The 25430-nt window shown below is 49.5% G+C and overlaps 1 protein-coding gene across 5 annotated transcripts in view; it reads left to right on the forward strand.

The window, feature by feature from the left end:
* GALNT6 (polypeptide N-acetylgalactosaminyltransferase 6) overlaps nucleotides 1-25430 on the forward strand; it is a 35829-nt gene that overhangs the window by 4755 nt on the left and 5644 nt on the right. For 4 of the 5 annotated variants that reach the window (XM_058742749.1, XM_058742753.1, XM_058742750.1 and 1 more), the window contains exons 2-7: nucleotides 3268-3390; nucleotides 8142-8735; nucleotides 10310-10482; nucleotides 21446-21595; nucleotides 22659-22893; nucleotides 25082-25199. In XM_058742749.1, the coding sequence (XP_058598732.1) occupies nucleotides 8245-8735; nucleotides 10310-10482; nucleotides 21446-21595; nucleotides 22659-22893; nucleotides 25082-25199 (1167 nt within the window). In that variant the 5' untranslated portion in view covers nucleotides 3268-3390; nucleotides 8142-8244. Of the gene's footprint in view, nucleotides 1-48; nucleotides 162-3267; nucleotides 3391-8141; nucleotides 8736-10309; nucleotides 10483-21445; nucleotides 21596-22658; nucleotides 22894-25081; nucleotides 25200-25430 lie in introns of those variants that run through there. The other variant, XM_058742752.1, reaches the window with a different exon arrangement.

A 25430-nucleotide genomic window follows, 5' to 3' on the forward strand; every position in this document is an offset into this window, starting at 1 on the left:
TGAGCAGCTTTGCTGATAAACAGAAAGAAACTTTGTTACAAAAAGGCCACCTGGCCGGCAAGGGCGTGTTCTGGGTGGCTGCCTCTGGTTTTCACAAAAGCTGAGACTTTGCCTGGGACTTAGAATTTTGGCATCTTTAAAGCATCTGTCGGTAGTCCTAGGTAGGATCTGGGGGAGGGCAGGTGCCAGGGAGGGGAGGGGCGGTGTAAGAGCGGAGCAGTGGGTGGTGGGGAGGCTGGGGGGGTGGGGGGAACAGCCTGGCCCCTGGGGCGCAAGAGCTTAACCGGTCTCCAGTTCCCCCAGGCGACCTGCAACTGGGAGGTAAGAGTGTGGGAACGGAGCAGTGGCCTGGGAGCTGGGAGACTGGCATTGGCCCCCGGGAGCCACAGGCTGTGTGATACTACAGAAGTCACCTGGCCACTCTGGCCTCTCCTGTAAAATGAGGGTGCTGGGCTCGACGACAGACCTAGACAAAGCGGCACACTGATGTGTGACCACAGAATATCCTGTAACTCACATGCTTGCTGTGGTAAACGCATCCAAAATATCTTTCGGTGAAGCCAGTGCAGTGCGTTCCCTCGGAGCTTTGAACAGCTCACTTTAACCCCTCAGGCATCATCTCATGTAACAAGAGTTTATGGAACATCTACTCCAGAAAAAACCCTGTGCTAGGCTTTGCAAGTGAGAACAAAGGTGAAAACAACCTGCCTGTCTGGCCCAGGAGTTCACAAAGGTGTGACAGAACAGATCTTGCAGCCCTGCTTTCAAACTTCTGTGACTGGGCCAAAATAAGAAAGACATTTTTTTTTAAGTTTATTTTTTTAAAAAATTTTTAATGTTTATTTATTTTTGAGAGAGAGAGAGAGAGACAGAGCACAAGTGGGGGAGGGGCAGGGAGAGAGAAGACCCAGAATCCGAAGCAGGCTCCAGGCTCTGAGCTGTCAGCACAGAGCCGGATGCGGGGCTCCAACCCATGAACCATGAGATCATGACCTGAGCCAAAGTCGGGCACTTAACCGACTGAGCCACCCAGGTGCCCCTAAGTTTATTTATTTATTTTGAGAGAGAGAAAGAGAGAGAGAGCACGCACACACAAGTGGGAAGGGGCAGAGAGAGGGGGAGACAGAGAATCCCAAGCAGGCCCCACACTGTTAGTCATGGGGCTCGAACTCACAAACCATGAGATCATGACCTGAGCCCAAATCAAGGGTCCAACGCTTAACCAACTGAGCCACCCAGGCACCCCTAAGAAAGACATTTTACAAGACCTAGTGCCCGCTTCCATGTGACAGCATATCCCCAAAGTCTCACCTTTACACTGTAATCACGTCAGAGGTATGAATTCTACAAACTAACAGGAAAGCATCATTTAAACATTTTTTTAATGTTTATTTATTTTTGAGAGAGAGAGAGAGAGAGAGAGACAGAGCTTGAGCGGGGGAGGGGCAGAGAGCAAGGCAGACACAGAATCCGAAGCAGGCTCTAGGCTCTGAGCTGTCAGCACAGAGCCTGATGCAGAACTCGAATTCACAAACTGCGAGATGATGACTTGAGCCAAAGTCGGATGCTTAAGCAACTGAACCACCCAGGCACCCCTAGAAAAAGCCTCATTTAAAATGTAATAATTTAGGGGCACCTGGGTGGCTCAGTCGGTTGAGCGTCCAACTTCAGCTCAGGTCATGATCTCACGGTACGTGAGTTCAAGCCCCGTGTCCGGCTCTGTACTGACAGCCCAGAGCCTGGAGCCCGTTTCAGATTCTGTGTCTCCCTGTCTCTCTGCCCCTCCCCTGTTCATGCTCTGTCTCTCTCTGTCTCAAAAATAAATAAACGTTAAAAAAAAAAATAAAAGGTAATAATTTAAATCTCAACCTTTAAGTTTTATGAATTAAAAAAATTTTTTAATGTTTATTTATTTTTGAGAGAGGGAGAGAGACAGAGTGAGTGGGGGAGGGGCAGAGAGAGAGGGAGACAGAACCTGAAGCAGGCTCCAGGCTCTGAGCTGTCAGCACAGAGCCCGATGTGGGGCCCAAACTCACCGCAAGATCATGACCTGAGCTGAAGTCAGACACTTAACTGACTGAGCCACCCACCAGGCGCCCCAAAGTTTTATGAATTTTTAATAACACATTTTTCATTTTAACTTTGTGTCGGAATATGTTTATCGTCTCCAATGGGTGGAGAACAGCATGAAAATAAAAATTGGTTATTCAAAATTCATAATAATCAGGTAAAAAATTTTCAAATGATGTTAAGTTTGTAGTAGTTACCCTTCTGAAGTTGTTAAAGCTTCAAACTGCTAAGACACTCGCTGTACTCTATGTATGTATATGTAATAACTGACATGAAATTTTAACAAAACAATACTCACCCCTATTGCATATGAGGCACTTTGAGACTTTCTTTTTTGTTCTATCTTATTCTGATCTTTTAAAGAATGTTTTTCATGCCGATTTGCAACACCTGAAATTTATTCCACAATCCTATGATGGGTTGTAATCAGTGCTTAGACAGGCACTCGCGTGGGTAAAACCTCAAATCCCTTATCCCAGTGACAGAAGGTGAGTTCGTGTTCTGGCTGGTGGGGGCAGAGATGCAGGTTGCATTTGTTCGATCTAGGAAAGCTTCCTGGAAGAAGAGGATTTCCGGCGTCATCTCAGTACTGAAACCAAGATGGTTCTATGTGTGGCAATACCAAGGTGGCTGGAGGGAAAAGAGTTGGGAATGAATGTGCAGCAGTAGCAGGAGGGGAATGAGTGGATGAGGGCTATGGGCACCCTTGCTCAGTGGTCCTGTAGGTCAGGCATGGGAGCCTCAAGGTCAGGCGTGGGAGCCTCAAGGTGAGGGGCAATAGAAGACACTGGGGTGAGGATCCTGGGAAGCCCTGAACTTCACCAAGTACTACATACAATAGGGACGACTCCTTCACCAGGCTGGTGGAGGGCTGACTCCCCAGTCCTGCTAACCACACTTGTGGGAATCTCCTACGCAGAGGCCAGGAATCCTTCATCCCAAAGTCTTCTGGTTTCCATCCGATTGTGTGTCTCTTCTAAGGGACTCTTTCCTATTGCCCACATGCTGAGCAAACAAGCTAGAGACCTAGTCCCTTCCTGCCACGGCTAATCACAGGTGTCTCGTTTCATTTCAGGATGTGGTTAGTACCTTGAGGAACTGCAGACTTCGGAGAACAAGGCTTAGACAGGCAGACTGGATTGAGAGAGAGCAGATGCCTGGGAAGGACTCAATTTAACCCTACGTCTCTTTCTCCAGGGGAAATAAAAGGAGCAAAGGTGAACCCCACTGCAAAGGACCACAAGGCAATGCCAGGACGAGGGAGTTGGAGTGACCTGGGTGATTCTGAGTGAATCAGTCAGGGAGGCCTTCCTGGAGGAGGTGAGTCTTGAGCACTTGGCAGCAGCTGGTAACTAAGCTGTTACCAAGCCTTTGTTCCTAACTGTGTGCCCTCTTTCTTGCTGGAGTCGGAAGGTACACAGAAAATATCAGGGAAGATGCAGCCTGCAGGATGGGGCAACACTGTCATGGCAAACACTTCCCCACTTACGGGCCCTGTTGTTTGTGTTTAGCTGGGGCAGTTCCAGAATTGAGGAGGTGTCTAGCTCAACCCCTTGTGCTGGTCCAGCACGGTTCAACCTCTAGGGCAGAAACTGCGTCTGCGCTGAATCCCCATTCCCTCCTTGAAGCCTCCTTCAAGCCCACAGAGAGATCTGTCTCTTCCAGCTTAGCCCTTACTGCCTGTGCTGTTATTATTAAGTTTTAATTTTATTAATTTTTGAATAGATAATGTAGTCAGGGTTCAAAGTGCAGAAGGGTGTTCAGTGAAAGACCTTTTTTTTTTTTCCTGTTCCCATGTCTTCCCTGGACAGGTGCTACCTGGACCCAGTGCTGGCAATTCTTATTCTCCAACTAGATTTTAAGATCTCTTGGAGAGAGGAATTCTCTCATACCACTCTGTACCCTTCTGTGTCCCAACTGGAGCAAATTGTCCCGTCCCATCACCCAAGGGAGTTTTCCTAGCACCGGGTCCTGCCTCCTCATCCACACTCCTGCTGTCTTGGGTCAGACCCTCACCACCACCGACGCGCCTCTCTGTTGGCCATCCACCTGCCAATCAGATCAATCTCCTAGATACCCTCCACCAGCTGTCATACTGTTTTTCTGTAATGCTGGGCCCTGGCTAATCTTGTTGCTCCCATACTTCAGGTCAAGGGCAAACTCCTTGGCATGGGGACCTACCTGCAGCCACCTCTCCAGGCCCATCCTCGGCTATTTTCGTGCTCCCACCATACCGAACTACTGGCAGTTTTCTGCTTGGCCATGCTCTCTCCCACCTCCAGGCCGTAGTTGGTGCTGTTCCCTCTGCCTGAAAGGTACTCACCTGGCCTGGCCAGCTCCTACTTGTGAGTCAGTGCTCAGCCCAAGCTCCTCCCCCCGTGAGACCTCTTCACAGACGTCACCTTCCCCCACTTGCTGAGTTTCCTGCATCCACTCTCCCTGGGCACCAAGGATGCCTGTCTCATTGGCTGATCTCCATTGAAAATCTGACTTCCCAGGTCAACTGTACTTCAATTAAAAAAAAATCTGACTTCCCCAATTGACTGTATGCTCCTTGAAGGCTGGACTTGCCCATCTCTGCCTCCCCACAGTGATGCGAAAAACAACTTTGGAGAAAGAAGGCTTTGTTTTTCTGAGTTGCTGCCTTGGCATTTTACAGTATGATAACCCTACTCACATCCACAGCCTGGATATTTAGATAAGGACTCGACTTTAGGATGCCTGCCAAAAGTTCCCACTTTGCTTTTAGCAGGGCACCTTTTAAAATGACCACTTAGGCGGCGCCTGGGTGGCTCAGTCCATTGAGCATCCGACTTCAGCTCAGGTCATGATCTCACCGTTCTGGGTTCGAGCCCCACCTCAGGCTCTCTGCTGTCAGCGTGGAGCCCAGTTGGGATCCTCTGTCCCCCTTTCTCTCTGCCTCTCCCCTGCTCCCACTCTCTTCCAAAAATAAACATTAAAAAAAATAATAACTACTTAGAGTTAAGCCTGGGAGAAGATAGTGACCTCTGCCCCGGTCGCCTTTAAGTATAGGTGCTAGCTAGCTATGTCTGTCTCCTGCTTCCTGGTGACCCTAGACAGAGGACAGCCCTTCCCCCTGGCTCATTGCGCCCCCTCGCTTCTGGGACCTGTAAGTAATAACAAATCTTGTGCCTCTGCTTCCTTTGTGTGGGTGTGTAGAAACTCAGCCTTCAATCAGAATAACCCCACGGGTTTCACTTCCCCCAAGTGGGACCTCAGATGCTGAGGGAGCTACCTACAGACGCCTTGTGGGTGGCCTGGGCCACCTCATTCCGCAGGTCATAATCCGCATATTCTTATTTCAGTGCATCAGCTCCCACTTCTCGCCATCCCCGATCTGGCTGGCTGAGTACCTGCCCTATTCAATCACTGCTGGTGGAATTAACACATTTCCTCTCCTGTCTCCTAGACAACTCCTGATACAAAACAGTTGCTCAAAGAGGTTTCGTTTTATGTGACTTTTGCTGATGGTGTCGAATCTGACGTTGTAAAAGAAAACCACCTGTGTAGCCCCGCTCCCTCTGGAGATCATGATGGATGCATATTCCACAGATCCCAGTGACTCCAGACACGAGGCTTTTCTCCACAGGCAGGAAGGAGCTTGTGTGTTTAAATAACAGCATTAAGTAGCTCAACTGGAATTACTTTTCAACAAGACATGCTACGGGTAATGAGTGTGGCTTTGGCCAAGGACCAGGTACTCAAGGATAATTGCTGGGAAGCTGAGCAGGGATTTATTAATTATAATAATAGAAATAATTGATAGCATTTATTGAGGGCTTAGTACGTGCCAGGCACTCTGCCGAGCACTGTACCTACATTATCGCTGATTTAATCTTCATGGTGACCCTGTGTGTTAGGTATTAGTTACCTCCCACTTTACAGATGAGGAAATTGAGCCTTAGAGAGATGAATTTGTCCAAGGGTCACACAAGATGCTAATAACAGAAACTAACACTTTTTGAGAACTTGCTATGTGCAGAGACTGCTAAACTTTTTCCACGAATTATTACATGGTACTTTAATCCTTACAACGACTGTAGAAGGTAGGTGTTATTATTACTAGAAGAGGCAGAACAGAATTTGTACCCAGGTCTACTGTCACCAATATCTAGAGTTCTCCACAGAAAGTTTGGCAAACACTCATCCTCTGAGCCATGGGACCACGTGCCTGAGGACAGAAGCTGGTAAACCCATAAGCCCAACTCTGTCTGGAAGATGTTATAGAACCTTCGGGGCTTTTTTTGTGGTTTGTTTGGTTTTTTTTTAATGTTTGTTTATTTTTCAGAGAGACAGAGCGTGAGCGGGGGAGGGGCAGAGAGAGGGAGACACAGAATCCGAAGCAGGCTCCAGGCTGTGAGCTGTCAGCACAGAGCCCAACGCGGGGCTCGAACCCATGAACCGTGAGATCATGACCTGAGCCAAAGTCAGACGCTTAGCCAACTGAGCCACCCAGGCGCCCCTGGGTTTGTTTGTTTGTTTGTTTTTAACTAAATATAAGTAGATAGGTGTGCCTGGGTGGCTCAGTCAGTTACGCATCCTACTTCAGCTCAGGACTTGATCTCGTGGTTCGTGAGTTCAAGTCCCACATCAGGCTCTCTGCTGTCAGCGTGGAGCCCTCTTCAGATCCTTTGTCCCCCTCTCTCTGCTCCTCCCCTACTCCCCTACCCTCCTACCCACTTTCTCTCTCTCTCTCTCTCTCAAAACTTAACATTAGAAAATTAAATATGAGTAGATAGAAAAGAATATTTATAAAACATATGTAAGGGTATAAAGAATAACAGTTCTACCAGCAGCCAGCAGCCACCATCCACTTAAGAAAAAATGCTTTGTGGGGCGCCTGAGTGGCTCAGTTGGTTGAGCGTCCGACTTTGGCTCAGGTCATGATCTCACAGTTGGTGAGTTTGAGCCCCGCGTCTGGCTCTGTGCTGACAGCTCAGAGCCTGGAGCTTGTTTCGGATTCTGTGTCTCCCTTTCTGCTCCTCCCCTGCTCACACTCTGTCTCTCTCTCTCAAAAATAAATAAAGATTTTTTTAAAAATTAAAAAAAAAAAATTAAAAAAAGTCCACTGTGCGTCTCTGTTCCCATACATTTTCCTCCGTCTCCAGAAATTTTGGTTTTGTTATTCCTTCAGGGTTTTTCCCCCCTCATTTTTCTTTATAGCTTTACCACATGTTCATTTAAAAAAAAAAATTTTTTTTTAATGTTTATTTATTTTCGAGAGAGAGAGAGAGACAGTGTGAGTAGGCAAGGTGAAAGAGAGGAAGACAGAATTGGAAGTAGGTTCCAGGCTCCGAGCTGTCAGCACAGAGCCCGATGTGGGGCTCAAACTCACAAACTACGAGATCATGACCTGAGCCTAAGTCGGACGCTTAACCGACTGAGCCACCCAGGCGCCCTGCTGCATGTTCATTTTTGTATTCATAAACAGTATATTGTTTAGTTTTAGGTGTTTGAATTTTCTGTAAGTGGATTCATACCGTATGTATCTTTCTGCAACCTGCTGTTTTGACTCACCAATTACACCATGTAGCTGCTTGTGGAAGCAGCTCGTCCTGTGTCACTGCCGTAGAATCCTCTGTTCTATGGGTATTTCACACTTATTCGTTCTGTGGATGGACACTTGGATTGTTTCTCCTTTTTGCCATCTGAGGCAACGCTGCTAGACGCTTTCCTGCGCGTGCCTCCTGGCTCGTGTGCAGGAGGTTATCTGGGATGTAAAACCAGGAGTAGAATTGCGGGGTCATAGATGTGTACTTCCGATTTTGCTTGATAATGTCACATTGTTTCCCAAGGTGGTTACGTCGATTAAACCTCTTCATGCAGAGTCTCGGTGTCCTAGACCCGTGAATGGCACAGTCTTAGAGCAGGAAAGAGACACTGAGTCTGGCCTCCTCATTCTATGGAGAGAGTAAAGTCAGACACAGAAAAGTGAAGTGACTGGGCCAGGGTGTTGTCAGCATTGAGCAACAGAGCCTGGCCTCAAACCTCGAGCCCCTTCCACACCTGTGCCTTGGCTCATTTCTCTCTCTTATCCCTTCCCTTCTCAGGCTGAGGCCCCAAGGTGTGGCCACCGCAACAGATCAAGCTATTTCCAGGGTCGGGCCCAGCACTCAGAGCTGACCCAGCCGGGGTCCCCATCGGTCCCCGAGGATGCGTCTCCTCCGTAGACGCCACATGCCCATGCGCCTGGCCATGGTGGGCAGTGCCTTCGTGCTCTTTCTCTTCATCCTGCACAGGGATGTCAGCAGCACGGAACAGGCCACAGAGAAACCGTGGCTGAAGTCTTTGGTGAGCCAGAAGGACCATGTTCTGGACCTCATGCTGGGGGCCGTGAACAACCTTCGAGATTCGATGCCTAAGCTCCAGATCCGGGCCCCAGAGCCCCAGGAGACACCGGTCTCCATAAACCGGTCCTGCCTACCTGGGCTCTATACCCCAGCAGAGCTGAGGCCCTTCTGGGAACGGCCACCACAGGATCCCAATAGCCCTGGGGCAGATGGAAAAGCATTTCAGAAGGACAAGTGGACCAGTCTGGAGACCCAGGAGAAGGAAGAAGGCTATAAGAAACACTGTTTCAATGCGTTTGCCAGTGACCGGATCTCCCTGCAGAGGGCCCTGGGGCCGGACACCCGACCCCCTGAGTAAGTAGCACCCAAAGTCCTGGGGTGAGGCCAGGGCTCTGCCAAAAGCGTGGCTGGTATGGTCATGGCCACGGGCCAAATGCCAGGTTAAAGAGCTGATGGTGATCTTATCATGTGGGCAAGGATTTCCTCTAAGCCCTCCCTTCTTTTCCTGGCCAGTGCCCTTATGCTGGTGGTTGGTATTGTGGTCAGGCCGGAGGCCCAGGGATACTGTGCGAGTAAAATGATGAATTATGAAGTTACAGTTATGAAAGTGACAGGTTACAGAAGGAGGGCCTCAGGGCCTGACACAAGGGTATCTGGGAGGGCTGGTTCCAGGCTGCGGAGTCGGTGGCCTTGCCCTCTGCTGAGGCCTGCCTGAGCCTGGAGCACTCTGCCGCTGAGCTGCTGAGAAAAGGACATTTCCTGACGGCAGCCCAGATGGTCAGGACTGTCCCAGCACCTCCTGGTTTCCTGCCATGAAGGCCCACGGGGCCATGAATTCATTCCAACCTTTATAGGAAGCCATTTATACTTCCAGTCCTGGGCAGTGAACCAGTACTTGGATCCCTGCTCGGCCACCTCACACTGAGGCTGCCATGGCCGTGTTCACACCGCCCTTAAGTCAAAGATGTTGTTTTTTTCCCAGCACAAGAGTTATACACCCTTTTGGCCTTTTCTCATGTGGCAGCTCCCATCCTCAGGTTCAGGGTTCCTCCGGGCTGTGAACCTAGGGTTCCTCGGACTTGGACCAGCTATTCTAGTCCTAGAAGGTGGAGCCACTCGGAGTTTTCGGGAGCTCCTCAGCAGGGAGGGGCGTCGGGCATGAGGGCAGCCAGTGGAGGAAGTTGGGGAGGCTCTTCTGGAGGGTCCATGAGAAATCTCTGTGACCCGCAGAGGGGGATAAGAGAGGCCGTCAGGCCACGTGATTCCTTGATAATCCAGGATTCACCCATTCCCACTCCCACCCAAGGCGGAATGTCAGGAGGGCAGCGGTGTGGCCACGTGCCCAGTGTAGCTGGAGTAGATGAAGGCGGAGAAGAGGCCACAGGAAATCATGTGTGATAGTAGCATCAGATGACAGGTAATTAACGAGGAAATGGGTTAGAGAAGAACCGTACATTGCAAAGAGAAGAGCCTTATTCTCTCCTTGAGTGTGGAAATTGTAGTCGCCTTTCTCGGATGTCAAACTGGCTCTCTATTACTTCCCCTCTGGGACCTCTGGATTGGATTACACTCTATGCAGTACGCTCATTACCGAGGAAGAGAGAGTCAGCCCTGGGACGTCCTAGAGCAGATGAGAGAAGCCGGGTGTTGGGGGGGGGGGGGGGGGCGGCGGGCAGGGGAGCCCCTCCGCATCGCGGCTGGTGCACGGAGCCAGCTGTGGGGCAGACAGGTTTTGGAGTGGGTCGGCTAGGACCTGTGCAGAGGCTCAGAGCAGGTAGAAAACCAAAGTAAGCCAGGAACAGGGAACAGCCATGCCCAAGCGCAGCAGAGAGCAGAGGATGCTCACGGAAACCTACGGACAGACCCCTCCTGCCCCTGGAACTCCTGGGGACCTGGAGAGCTCTATCTGTATGCTTCCGTCTGTCCAGGTGTGTCGACCAGAAGTTCCGCCGCTGCCCTCCACTGCCCACCACCAGCGTCATCATTGTGTTCCACAACGAGGCCTGGTCCACGCTGCTGCGAACCGTGTACAGCGTCCTGCACACCAGCCCCGCCATCCTGCTGAAGGAGATCATACTGGTGGATGATGCCAGCACCGACGGTAAGGCCGGAGGGGGCCCTGGGGAGGGGGCCAGTGCCTCCCCTGGTCCTCGGGGAAGGAGGGCAGGTTCTCTCCAAGGAGCAGGCACCCTCACCACCTGTTGCCTGGCATCACTGCTCACCATGAAGTCCAGGAGCAGGGAGAAGGCAGGTGAGGGAAAGGAAGGTAGGGGACAGGGGGCAGGTAGACCACATTCTTAGAGCCTGGACTTTATTCCCACTTCAGCCAAAGAGCTCCAAGAGCTTTGCAGTTCTGGCTTCTAAGACTCCCTTGGAGCTGCCAGGCCCAACCCCCAGTCAGAAATGCGGGGAGAAGTCAGGGCAGACGGTGGGGATGGGCCTTCCCCGCTGTCTCCTACCTGCTAAACTCCTCTTCTACTCTTGGGAGAATCTACCTCGGAAGCTCTCTTTGCGGTAGTTGGTAAGAGGTAGGTGAGGTTGCTCTCCAAACTTGCACCCTTCAAAGCAGTTCCGCAGACAGCCACTGAATACGCTGCCCGGCACTGACCTAGGCAGAGGGGCTGCAGTGGCGAATGACATGGGACAGATCTTGCCGTGAGAAGGCCAACAACCCCCACAGGTCAGATGGCCTCTTATAACACCAGTCACGGCGGCATACGGCCCATAACACGGCCCTAACACGCATGAAAGAGCATGGACTTGAGGGTCTGACACCCAGGAAATCAGATCCTAGCCCTGACTCTTCCTAGCTCTGTGACCTTGGGCAAGATACTTACTTACCCTCTCCGAACCTTCGTTTCCTCTTCTGAAAATGAAGACAGCGGACTCCCTCACATGTTGGGCGAGGAATCAGAGATGGGGAAGCAATGAGACAATCCATGTGCCAAAGAGTGCTTGGTGTCGAGGAAGGGCTCCGTAAGCATTAGTTTTGGTTCACCCTTTGTATGGGAACGCTGCGCTGTGGGAGCACCTAGCCAGATGTTATCTCTGCGTGGCATGCCGAGGACCGTCCACAGCGGAGACCAGATTGAAGCTGGGCCCTTAGGCAGGAGTGTCTAGGCAGAGAAGAGGCACTGAAGGGTATTTCTAGAAGAGAGAATGGCGTAGCAGAATGTTCTAGAGACATAGGTGTGTTTGTGAAAAATTGAGAGGTCTGCCTTGGCCGAAGCTTAGGTTTGTTGTAGGAAATGACTATAAACGATGCTGCATTGAAATTGGTGCCATGCTAAAAGTATTTAGGAAAAAACGAGGACTCAGTGAAGGTGTTTAAGCTGGAGAATGACCTTGTCTTAGAAGGGTGGCCGTTCTGGGGGGAGGGAAAGTGTCAGGAAGGGAGGCAGAGGACCCCAACTCCGGGGAGGAAGTTCTTAGAGTCACCCGAGAGTGGGATGATGGGCCAGAAGAGGACAGGGACTGTGGCACTGGGCATCTTCTCCTCCTCCTGTGGCACACAGCCATCTGTGGCTCTCCCAGCTTGGCCTCCAGGGCCCGCACTCCCTTCTCAAGGGCAGGAACTGATTCCACACTTCCCGGTGTGTGCCCGGGGGCCATTCCAGTAGAGCCGCTGTCCGCTTACCTTCCCCAGTCTCCTTCCTGCCTTCGAGTAGGACTGATGCCAAAAATTGGAATAGGGCCAGGGAAGGCAGCAGAAGGAACTGAGTGTGAGCCCCACTGAGTCAGGGTGTTCGCATTTCCCCGGGGAGAACAGACACCTGGCAGCAGCACTTACAAAGCAAGGACCGAGCCCGTTTCAGGGATGCAACGGGAGGGTCTAGTGGACAAGGAGCTAGAGATCAGTCTTCCAGAAGGGAGGAACAAAGAGTTTAGCAGAGATGGAAGGGGCATCTCGATAGATTCCTGCAGGGAAACTCGGTAGCAATGGAATGGTTGGAGCGAGAGCAGGTGGACCAGCTGCCCTTCCTCTCGAACAGGAAACCCTTCTCCCCCCAACCCTGTGCTGCCCATCCTGCAGAAGCTGCTGAGCTTGACTCACATGCGGTGGCAGTTCCAAACTGTTTCACCTTGCCACCCAGAATGTTGGGCGTCCGTAAAGGACAACCCTTCGGACCAGGCAAGACAAGTAGCATCAGGCCAGCCTGGCATCGGTGGTGTCTAAAGGGCACAGCAGGGGTGCCGGGTGGCTCAGTCGGTTGAGCATCTGACCGTTGATTTCGGCTCAGGTCATGATCTCCTGGTTGTGAGATTGAGCCCTTTGCCGGGCTCTGCACTGGGTGTGGAGCTCGGAGCCTGCTTAAGATTCTCTGTCCCTCTACTGCCTGTGCTCTCTCTGATGAAGAATGAATGAATGAATGAATGAATGAATGAATGAATGAATGAATGGCACAGCAGCCTATGCCTGGTAGGATGGACTTTGCAGTAACCCCCGTGGCTCCTCCAAAGGGCCTGCCCCTCGCCGGCCACCAGATGCGTGCTCCCATTCTCTCTGGTTGTCTCAGAGCCTGGTCCAGTATCTCAGAATCACCTGCCTGAAAAACTAAGGCAGTCATTCTTATTTTTCTACGTCCTGGCCTCTTTGAGAATCTGTTAAAACTATGCCCCCTCCCTAGAATAGTGTACAATTGCTACGTCAGTGTGCACACACCCACATTTTTGCAGGGGATTCCAGGGAATTTGTGGACCCTACGATAAACAACTCCACCCTGAGGGCTTTCGGACTCTTAGACATACTTTCAACATTCAGATCAGCGGGGAAAAGGAAGAAACTCAGATCCGTGGTCAGAAATCTCCACAGTCCACCGTGGGATACAATTTCCCGTGTTTGACCGTATGATCAGATTAACTGGCTCTCATTACACACGCACAAACAAGGGCTGTGTCTCTGCTGAAACACAATGTCCATGCTCTCCTGCCCTTCTACCCAGGCACCTGGCAGCAGATTTATGGCCATGACTATACAGGCATTTGATACTAGGGTGCAGGAGATGAGGCCTGGTGCCAGGCTGGGGAACTTTTTCTTTCCCACTTTGGAGTCTGAAGCCCAGGCACATATTTCATTCCTGCATGGCCAGGTCAGCGGCCAGGTCCACTCCCGGTCTGGCACGCTCTACAAGCTTCTCGAAACTGGCCCTCGAGGCCCATGGGTCTACTGTGCCCCCAACCGGGCATCCCTATATTGAAAGTCCTGCCCTGCCCCTCGGGGAGGGGGGGGGGGCAGAGAACCTCCCCCCCCCTCCATCCTGTGGGAATTTGCTAGATGGATGGGAGGAAATCAGACACACTTAGGACCCAGAGAGTCAGGAAGTGAACAGGACTCTCAGTGAGCAAGTTGCTCACGGAAAGAGGAGTTAGGAGGTGCCGTTGGGCAGCAGGGGGTGCTGTAGGAAGGGAAGCAGGTGAAGGGCAGCCCCGAAGTCAGGAAATACACTGCGAAGCCCAGGGAAGGAGACATTTGGGGAGCACTTTGGTTTAGCCCAAGAGTTCCCTCACTTCCACTTGCCTCTCAGAACTGAAGTAGCAGGTCATCTCGTGGCCTCCTAAACTCCTAAGCAATGCAAGTCAGAAACTATTCAAAGCCTCTGATTTTAGTTGAATTACAACTTCAGGTGTGTATTTCAACAGGTAAAGTTGCTTTATCACCTTTATCTCCTACCTCTGTCCTTGTTTTATACTACAAGAAGACTTCTCCGTAGTAACTCCATGTCCTGGATTTTCTGGGAAGGTTTCCATTTCCATATTTTCTTCCGTTTCTGCCCATAAAGAAATTCTGTTTCCACATGTTAATTTCATCTGCCAGTCTACTCCTTACACCTGGAAATGGAAAGCGGCCGACAGCGAATCTTGGTTTAAGTTTGAAGGTACGGCCCTGTGTCCACATGTTCTATCTGGACCTGTGAATTGTAGGATATTCCCACGGGGTGTCATACTCGTTTACTTCTCCTTTTATCCTTCCAAATGGATTCATCAAGAAAAACCTCCCAGTTGCAGTTAGATTCAAGGCTGAATAAAACACAGATAGGCATGAACACAGAATAAAAACAAAATAGGAAAAATTAGTGAGGAAGTCCTCCCTACAAGAAAGGCTTTCTCTTGTTCTTTTCTAGATTTTTCAGAAGCCAAGGAAGAGGGGGACAGCCCACAAGAAAACAGTAAATAAAGGCAGCATTCACTGATTTGCTTAATAAGTATTTTTTTTAGTTATCTACCAGGCACCAGACCCTGTACCAGGCCATGGGGGTACAGCAGTGAACAGGTTGGCAAGGTCTCTATCTTCTTGGAGCTCACTTTTTCTTTTTTTTAAATTTTTTTAACATTTTATTTTTGAGGGAGAGAGCACAAGTGGGGGAGGGGCAGAGAGAGGGAGACAGGATCTGAAGCAAGCTCTGTGTTATGTGCACAGAGCCCAACGTGGGGCTTGAACTCAGGAACCGCAAGATCACGACCCCAGCTGAAACCAAGAGTCCACAGCTTAACTGACTTAGCCACCCAGGCACCCTTTATTTTATTTTATTTTATTTTAATTTAATTTTATTTTTTTGAGAGAGAGAGAGCGCGTGTGTGTGCATGAGTGAGGGAGGTGCAGAGAGAGAGGAAGACAGAAGATCTAAAGTGGGCTCTGTGCTGTCAGTGCAGAGCTTGATGTGGGGCTCAAACCCACGAACCATGAGATCGACTTGAGCTGAAGTCAGACACTTAACCAACTGAGCCACCCTGGTGCCCCTAGAGCTTGCTTTTTTTTTTTTTTTTTTTAATTTTTTTTTTAACGTTTATTTATTTTTGAGACAGAGAGAGAGCATGAATGGGGGAGGGACAGAGAGAGGGAGACACAGAATCCGAAACAGGCTCCAGGCTTCTGAGCTGCCAGCACAGAGCCCGACGCGGGACTCGAACTCATAGACCTAGAGATCATGACCTGAGCTGAAGTCGGCTGCTCAACCGACTGAGCCACCCAGGCGCCCCTAGAGCTTGCGTTTTTAATGGGAAAGACAGAAAATAAATAATTTCGGGTAATAAGGGCTATGAAGAAATTAGAGGGGAAAAAAAAAGAAAAGATGCAGGATAATGAGCTTGTGAATAATCACAGAGCTCTTTTAGTCAAGGTAGCCAGGAAAGGCTACTCTGGTCCCGTGCAAAGGGAACAGCCAGTCGAAAGGCCTTCAGCCTAGGTGTGTTAATAGGGCAGAAATACGACAAGCGTGGCTGAAGAGAAGTGAGCAAGGAGACAAAAAGAACACTGGTACGAAGTGAGCTCAAAAGATGAGCAAAACTGAATCCCAAGACCTTTGTAAACAGTGGTCAGTGTTTGGATTTTTCATGCGTGTATGTGTGGTAAAATATGCATAACATAAAATTTGTCATCTTAACCATTTTTAAGTGTGCCATTCAATGGCATTTAAAAAATATTTTTTAATGTTTATTTGCTTTTGACAGAGAGAAACAGAGTGCAAGTGGGGAAGGGGCAGAGAGAGAGGGAGACACAGAATCCGAAGCAGGTTCCAGGCTCTGAGCTGTCAGCACAGAGCTCGACGCAGGGCTCGAACTCACGAACCATGAGATCGTGACCTGAGCCGAAGTCGGACACTTAACTGAATGAGCCACCCAGGAGCCCCTCCATTCAGTGGCATTTAATACCTTCATATTATTGTGAAACCATCACCACCGTCCATCACCAGAACTCCCTCGTCTTCCCAAACTGAAACTCTGTACCCATGAGACAGTGACTCCCTATTCCCTCCTCCCCAACTGCTGTCAACCAGTATTCTACATTTGTTTCTTTATGAATTTGACTACTCTAAGTATCTCACGTAAGTGAAATTATTCACTATCTCTTCTTTTGTTTCTGGCTTATTCCACTTAGCATAGTGTCTTCAGGATTCATCCGTGTTTAAGCATGTGTCAGTATTTCCTTCCTTGTTAAGTTTTTAATTGTAGTATAGTTGACATAGAATATTTTGTTAGTTTCAGGTTTATAACATAGTGATTTGACAATTATACACATTATGAAATGCTCACCACAATAAGCATAGTTACGATCTGTCACCACACAAATTTATTACAATATTATTGACTATATTCCTTATGCTATATTTCATCTCTGTGACTTGTTTTATAACTGAAAGTTTATACCTCTTAATCCTCTTGACCTATTCACCTGTTCCTCTACCCCTCTCCCCTTGGCAATCTCTAGTTTGTTCTCTGTATCTATGAGTCTTTCTCTTTTTTGTTACTGTTGTTTTGTTTGTTTGTTTGTTTGTTTTGATTTTGAGATTCCCCATGAGTGAAATTAGTGTTTCACTTAGCATTCTATTACTGACTTATTTCACTTAGCATGATACCCTCTAGGTCCGTCTGGGTTATCACGAATGGCAAGATTTCATGATTGTTTATGGCTGAGCAACATTCCATTATGTATATATACCACATCTTTATCCATTCATCATTCAGTGGACATTTAGGTTTCTTCCATATATATGTTGGCTATTGTAAATAATGCCACAAATAATGGTGCATTCGTGTTTTTGTTTTCCTCAAGTAAATACCCAGAAGTAGAATTAATGGATTATTTGGTACTTGTATTTTTAGTTCTTTGAAGAATCTCCAGACTGTTTTCCATAGTGGCTACACCAGTGCACATTCCCACCAACAGTGTTTAAGGGCTCCCTTTTCTCCACATCCTCACCAACACTTACTTCTTGTCTTCTTAATACTAGCCATTTTGACTGGTGTGAGGTGATATCTCATTGTGGTTTTGATTTGCATTTCCCTGATGAGTAGCGATGTTAAGTATCTTTTCATATGTCTGTTGGCCATCTGTCTTTGGAAAAAATGTCTATTCAGGTCCTCTGCCCACTTTTAATCAATCAGATTATTTGGTTTTTTGGTGTTGAGGTATAGGAGTTCTTTATATATTTTGGATATTAGCTCCTTATTGGATATATCATTTGCAAATATCTCCTCCCTTTCGGTGGGTTGCCTTTTCATTTTGTTGATGGTTTCCTTCTCTGTGCAAAAGCTTTGTAGTTTCATGTAGCCCCACTTGTTTATTTTTGCTTTTGTTCCCCTTGCTTGGGGAGACATATCCAGAAAAATATTGCTAAAGTTGATGTCCAAAAGATTACTGTCTGTGTCTTTTTTTTAGGAGTTTTATAGTTTCAGGTCTCACATTTAGGTCTTTAATCCATTTTGATTTTATTTTTGTGTACCGTGTAAGAAAGCGATCCAGTTTCATTCTCTTGCATGTAGCTGTCCAGCTTTCCCAACACCATTTATTGAAGAGACTATTTGATTTGCACTGTATATTTTTGCCTCCTTTGTCACAGATTTACCATATAAGCATGGGTTTATTTCTGGGCTCTGTGTTCAGTTTCATTGATCTATGTGTCTGTTTTTGTGCTTTGAACACAATCGCTTGCAGTATAGTTTGAAATCTAGAATTGTGGTACCTCTATCTTTGTTATTCTTTTCAATATTGGTTTGGCTATTTGAGATCTTTTGCGGTCCCATGCAGATTTTAGAATTATATGTCCTAGTTCTGTGAAAAAAATGCTTTTGGTATTTTAATGAAGATTGCATTGGGTAGTAGGGACATTTTAACAGTATTAGTTCTTCCAACCCATAAGCATGGTAGATCTTTCCATTTATTTGTGTCATCTTTGATTTCTTTCAACAATGTCTGATGGTTTCCAGAATACACGTCTTTCACCTCTTTTGTTAAATTTATTCCTAGATATTTTGTTCTTTTTGTTGCAGTGTTAAATGGGGTTGTCTTCTCGATTTTCCTTTCTGCTATTTCATTATTAGTGTATAGAAACAGAACAGATTTCTGTTTATTGATTCTGTGTGCCACAATTTTACTGAATTCCCTTATCAGTTCTGATAGATTTTTGGTGAAATCTTTAGGGTTTTCTATATGCAATATCATGTCTGCAAACAGTGACAGATTTATTTCTTCCTTCCCAATCTAGATGTCTTGTATTTCTTTTTCTTGTCTAATTGCTGCAGCTAGGATTCCCAGTACTGTGTGCAGTAAAAGTGGTGAGAGTGCCCTTGTCTTATTCCTGATCTTAGGGGAAAAGCTTTTAGCTTTTCATCATTGAGTGTAATGTCAGCTGTCTGTTTGTCATGTATTGTCTTTATCGTGCTGGGGTATATTCCCTCTCTACTGACTTAGTTGAGAATTTTTATCATGAGTAGACATTAAATGTTGTCAAGTGTTTTTTCTGAATCTATTGAGATGACTGTATGATTTTTAACCATCTTTTTGTTAATGTGGTGTATCTTGTTGATTGACTTGCATATATTGAACCATCCTTGCATCCCTGGGGTAAATCTCAATTGATTATGGTAGAATTTCCTTCCTTTTAAAGGCTGAATGTTTCATTGCTTGTATATACCACATTTGTTTATTGATTCATCCACCCTTTGCTAGATCTTGTGTAATTCTGTGTTTAATTTTTTGAGGAGCCCCCATACTGTTCAGATTTGTTTTTAAGTGCATTTTTTTTTTCTTAAGTAAGCACTACACCCGACATGGGGCTCAGACTCACAACCCCAAGATCAGGAGTTGCACACTTCACCAACTGAGCCAGCCAGGCACCCCTTTAAGTGCAATTTTAAGCCCCAGCAGTGCGATGATCTGATTTATAGTTTGAAGACATAACTCTGCTGCTCACTGCGGCTGTCATGTCAAGAATGACTGGAAAGAGTGGTGTAGAGCAGAGGCCAGGAGACCAGCTAAGACATCATTGCTGGGGTGACCGTGGGGGTGGAGAGAAAGAACTGGCAGCACTGGCTGATGCACTGATTGTGGTGGGTGAGAGGAGGGAAGAGTCCAGCATGACTCCTAGGTTGAAGCAGCTGGAGAGATGCCGCTACCACATGCTGACGTGGGGAGACTAGAGAGGGGAGGAAATCTGGAGTTTCATTTTGGGCGTGTTAGGTTTGTGGTTCTGTTAGACACCCAAGTGAAGATGCCAGGGCCAGGAGAAAAAGACCTAGGAGCCATCTGCAGAGAGATGGTATTTCAAACCATGGGACTGAGTCAGGCAGGTGTGTTAGAGGTCACAGGGGTCTCATAGACTCCAGCCATGAGGAACGGAGCTGGGTTGGGGTGGTGTGGTTTTGAACCTGAATTAGGAGGATAACGTCTAGGGGACGTAAGAGAGTATGGATGGGCTCAGCTGCGTCTCCACCTTGAGCTCTGCTATACTCCTCTCTGGGGCATGTGTCCAGTGGGTCCAAGGGTATGCCAGGAAGGAGGGGAGTTGTCTCCCACCCCTAGAAGGGCCTGAGGGTGATGCTCAGACTCCCCAGGTCCAGCCTAGCCACCTGAGACTGGAAGGAAGGCGTGGGCGCAGGGCTTTGTAGAGCTCAGCACCCCGTGGGGTTCACAGCTCAGCACTTTGCAGTCTCTTACCACAAAACCCACTTCCTGTGATGTTTTGTCCTTGGGTTATCTCCACCACCATGAACTTCCTCTGAGCACAGTTAAGCCCTAAGGGGAAACATCAGCCATGCTGAGAAGGTGAGGCTCCTGGTTGGGGTTCCTCCCTCCTCCTTCCTGTTAGAGCCGACCCTTGGGGCTATGGTTAGATGATGAGTCTAGGAGCCCCTTGAGGGCAAGAGCCGCACCAGGCCCGACTTTGCCCTGGATAATGTCTGACACCTGGGCAGTGTGTTAGCATGTGTTTGCTGAGTGAGTGCTAGACCCGAGCTGCCGAATGAGGCTAATTTTGACTTATAAACATCAGGGACAGTACTCCATCTTTCAGAACATTTTAATCTTCGTAGAAAAGATTAAGTAAGAAAGTCAACGTGCAAGCACCTAGTTCAATGACTGGCACATAGTAGGCGCTCAGGTATTGGGGCATAGCGCGCGTGTGTGTGTGAGAGAGAGAGAGAGAGATATCAATCACACACCCCCAAAATTGACTTGGGGCCCCACAATTTGTATAACACTGCATGTAAAGCAAGGCCTAAGCCCTGGGCTGATCCCACAGCCCAAAACAGAAAGGACACACTCATCTGTCACGTCTGCCTTCAACCTCCTCTTCTGAAACTGTAGGCCGCTGCAGTGTAGCAGTTAATAAGACATAAGGAGGACCTGGAATAGGTTTCAGGATGGATTGTTTCAGAATAGAGCTACTTTTAAAGCCCTGAGGATTTCCGAATGGATAACAGGGTCGTGAAGTAAGCCCGCACTCAGAAGGAACTGGAGATCTCAGCAGAGCCGTCCCTCCCTCCCTTCAGAGAGCCTTCCCCACCTCTCCCCAAATCCAGGATGATTGCATCTGCTGCAGGCTCCCCCCAGTCCTGCACTACCTCCGGCAGGTCACTGATTACCTGCCCTGTAATCGCCACTTCCCTGGGCAACAGGCTCACCATTGTGCCCAGCACAGGGCCGGCCCTTGGTACCTGGTTTTTAAATTGGATCGAAAAGCGGCTCAGTGTCCTTTCATCTTCTTAAAGATTCCTCCATGCAGAGCAGGTAATAGGGAGGATTCGAGTACGATTCTGGCTGCTGATCCAGCAAGCCAGAAATCAACATTGGTGTGTGCTCTACCTGTCGGCTCACTCAGAGGAGCCTGGGAGACGGGGAGTCCTAGATACCGAGACATGACTGCCACAACCTCCAGGTGTGGAAAGGAGGCCGGAATCACGGTTCCCAGAGAGGGTGACCCAGAGGATGCAGAGACCAAGGGGCAGCTGGGAGCCTCTGTCAGAAGTTTAAACGTGATTTGAGACCAAAGAAACACAGCTCGGAGGCCCCGTCTCAGAGGTTAGGGAAGGTTCCTAGGTCAACAGGCACAGGATCGGCACGGCACGGCCAGTCTCCTCGCATGGTGGGCTCGGGGTGGCAGGGTTTGCTTGGCCACACGCGGGACTTCCTCCTTCCACCCCCTCCCATCCTCGGCGCCCGTGGAATTGCTTAGGTCGATAGGGGTTCAGGCCTGCTGGGGGCCCGAAAGCGCCTGGCTTGGCGCTCACAGGGGGGTTAGGTTTGCCACACGGCAGTGAGCTGGCACCGATGCCCCCGTCCCTTCCAGAGTACTTGAAGGAACAACTGGAGCAGTACGTAAAGAAGCTGCAGATCGTGAGGGTGGTGCGGCAGGAGGAGCGGAAGGGCTTGATCACTGCCCGACTGCTGGGCGCCAGCGTGGCGCAGGCGGAGGTGCTCACCTTCCTGGACGCCCACTGTGAGTATGGGGGGACCTGGTAGGGGGTGGGGGTGGGGGAGTGTCTGCTCCCCTCCCCCGCCCCCTGGTGGACCGAGGAGCCAGGGCCGGGGCATCCCCGAGGCCCCTGCCGTTCTGGGACTGGAGGTGGCTTGGGATTCACTTCGGCTTCTCGTGCCCTCTTCTCGTCCCAATCCCAAGGATGTTTAATCAGCAGGCACCCATGGCCTTAAAACAACGGTGACCCCACAATTGCCGGCATTGTGCTCTGGAGCCCCAGACTCCTCTCTCCCTCCCTTGCTTGCTCTGTACCTCATTCTGAGCTCAGCCCCTCAGGCCTCCCGTCACCCCTGGGAAGCGGTTTGTGTGGAGCTTTCCCGCAGGGCCACATGGGGACAAAAAGGTCCCCCCCCATTGCCCCAAACCCAAACACCTCCCCGTCATTGTCTGGAAAGAAATTGTTCCTTAGAAGTGGTGATATGTATTAGGGAAAGCTCTAGACTGGGAGTCAGGACACCTGGGCTTGCCTTCTGACTCTGTCACTAACCGCCTCAGTTTCCTCATCTGTAAAGTGGGAACGAGGATGTCGACCTTACTCACCAACAGATTTACTATTCCAAAGTCCAAATAAAGTAATCTATGCAGTTCCCTGAAGATCTCAAAGGGCCAGACAAGTGAAAGGGATTATTATTCCACAAGTGGAGCTGGAGCTTGGGGTGCGGTCCCTCTGGGACAGGAGACACCCCCTTCTGAAATCCACACAGTGGATAGTTAGAAACCCTGAAGTCACCCATCTGGGGCCTTCCCTGTGCTTTGGATCGTTTGAGTTGACCATGTTACTCCCCGCCAGCCCTCCATCCTTCTCTTCAGAGTTACCTTCGCCTTTTGGTTGGGGGCGGGGGCCGGAGAGGAGGGTCTCGGAAGACCTCTCTCCGCTTCCTATAGCTGTGGAGCTTGCCTATGTTTCTCTAACACTAGGGAGTGTGTGGAAGGTTCTCTCGTCCTCCCGAGTCTCCCTGCGGGCGTGGGGCCTGGGCGTGGCTGGGTGTGACCCTGACTGCTGTCTCCCGGTCCCGGCTTGCAGGCGAGTGCTTCCATGGCTGGCTGGAGCCCCTCCTGGCTCGCATTGCTGAGGACGAGACAGTGGTGGTGAGCCCAGACATCGTCACCATCGACCTAAACACTTTCGAGTTCTCCAAGCCCGTCCCGAGGGGCAGGGTCCACAGCCGTGGCAACTTTGACTGGAGTCTGACCTTTGGCTGGGAGGCTCTGCCCGCACATGAGAAGCAGAGGCGCAAAGATGAGACCTACCCCATCAAGTAAGGACCATGGCCTGCTGAGCCCCACGCCGGCCCTGGGGGACCTGGACCGTCTTACGTCCACATTTATCAGGCACTCTAGGAAGCACTTGACATATTTTCCTTAATCCTCACCCCCTCTGAGGTGGGTACGGGCTGTTGTACAGGCTCCTAGTGATGAGCAATCAGCCTCAGATTAGGCAGCTAGCAGTTGGTGGAATAGGAAAGCCATTGGGGCCGGCCTGACCCGAAGCCCATGCTGCTAACTGCAACACCGCGCGCTGCCTCACACCGTAGCTGCTTGCTCTTCCTCACCACTTAGTGTGTGCCAGGCGCTGACCGAAGGCTTTCTGTAGGTCCTCTGTTTATTCCTCCCCACATGTGGAAGGCTGTGACTGGCGCCTGCAGAGGTGCTGAGAGACGGTGGGTAGAGGTCACTGTTGAATAGCCCTTGTAGGTCACTACCTTTGAAAAGACTGAAAACGTATTTAAAGAAAATGGACAAGTGTTCTGCAGTTGGGTACAGTTGTCCTGAACTTTCTTGGTAAAGGGCTAGATAGCGTATAGTTTAGGACCTTCCAGCTACATGCAGTCTGTTGCACGTTACTCTCTGTTGGTTTGGGGGTTTTTTGTTGTTGTTCGTTTGCTTTCGTTTAACAGCCATTTAAAAATGTAGAAACCTTTCTTTGCCCAGAGCCTTGTGAAGCCAGGCCAGCTCTGGCCCATAGGCCATAGTTTGCCCACCCCTGAGCTATAGGGTGGATGCTTAAAAGTTTACCCTCTGTTTAATGCCCAGCTGGGTCTGCCCCTCATTCACCTCCTGTCCTTCCCTCTCCGGACTGCTGGTTGTGTTGCTAGAGACCACAAGTTTATTTTATTTTAATAAATAAATTGAGGGAGACCCTCAAGAAGAAGTAGGTTAGCTCCGAAGTGCTCACCTGAGTCCCAGGGCTTTCTGAGGCTTTCCGGGCCTTACTTGGGATGGCTTAGGATGTCTGGGAGAGGTCAGAAGCAGTGACAGAAGGCCTGCCTGAGCATGACTCCTGATTGAAAGTCCTTCCAGAAAGTGGCTCTGGGAGCCAACTCCTACTTCAGGGTGGCAAGAGCATCCATAGGGTAACACTAAGGTCAGGCTCCTTGACCAATCAGTCCAGTGAGCACTGACTGAGCCCCTGCTGCATATAAAGCACCTTGATAGGTTCTAGGTGGATAGAGAAGGTTTTAGGATCTTTCTGCTTGATTGTAGCACATGGAGCCACCCACTGAGGGCAGCAAAGCCCTATCCAAGCCAGGCTGGCCAGGGTGCAGATGCCAACAGCTAGTGATTATATATAGACTCCTGCCCTTGTCTTCCTCAGGCTCCGACCCTGCCTTCAACTCTTGGCCCCGCCTGTCTTATGAGCAACGTGGTATCTGAATTCTAGAAATGGGACGTTTCTACCAATTTCCCCTACAGTGGATCTGTACCTCCCTGCTTTTGTCTGAAAGCCAGAAGCTCCTTGGAACCTCCAAATGCTCTCGTTAGTCCAAATTGAGCTTAATTTCACCTCACTTCCTACTCTGTTTCCAGGAGCACCTGTTACCGGTTTCCTTTGTTCAAAGCAGCCGGCAGCTTTCCCGAAAGCTAAAATTTCTGGTGCGGAAGGACTAGGCCCTACTAGCACGCCTTTCTAATCCCTAGAAAGGACCGGGGATTCTGAAACAGGAGGGGGTCCATCCAGGTCATATTCGTTCATTCATGGTTTGAATCCTATTTCCAAAGACCATTTCACCCAGCTTCTGATAACGGAGTTACTACTGTGCTCTAGGAACTTTGCTGCCCCAAAGCAGACAATGGTGCTTCTGCCGTCTGCTTCTAGACTGAGCTCTCAGACAGAGCTTTCTAGGCTGCGTGACTAACGTGCACTTGGGCCCTGGTGGCCGGTGCTTAATAGATCCTACCTTGAACGAACGCATCAGTGCCTTTCAGAAGGAGTGATGATAATCACATCTCTCCTTGACCTGGTCCCAGAAGGTGGAGAGAACACAACAGAGCTCTGTAAATATTTGCTGAAGGAATGAGTCCATGGAAGAGGGGCTGCATATCCCAGGAAGGAAGAAAGGAGGCGGGGAGTGGCCGGGCTTTAGCTAACACCGGGTCCTCAGCTTTCCGCCCCAGGCTTCTACGCGTCGTCCCCGCCAAAAGATGCTTCTCCCTCTGTCTCCCCAGATCCCCGACGTTTGCTGGCGGCCTCTTCTCCATCTCCAAGTCCTACTTTGAGCACATCGGTACCTATGATAATCAGATGGAGATCTGGGGAGGGGAGAACGTGGAAATGTCCTTCCGGGTGAGAGTGAAGAGGGCTTCATGGGGGAGCCACGGTGTCCCCGGGGGGACAGCCTGAGGCCCTGTCTCTCAGGCAGCGGCAGCCTCGGGGATATCACATCTGGAGGTGGACTTAGAAGGGTGGCTGTTTCCTGTCCTGGTGTCCGTCCCCTTTCCTCGGTTCCCCCACCCCCGTCCGTGGCAATCAGATTGGACAACGTGGGCCAAATTACTGGGCAGACCTCCTCAGAGA

This window comes from Neofelis nebulosa, chromosome 8 (genome assembly GCF_028018385.1).
Source record: "Neofelis nebulosa isolate mNeoNeb1 chromosome 8, mNeoNeb1.pri, whole genome shotgun sequence".
In the NCBI taxonomy this organism is placed as follows: domain Eukaryota; kingdom Metazoa; phylum Chordata; class Mammalia; order Carnivora; family Felidae; genus Neofelis; species Neofelis nebulosa.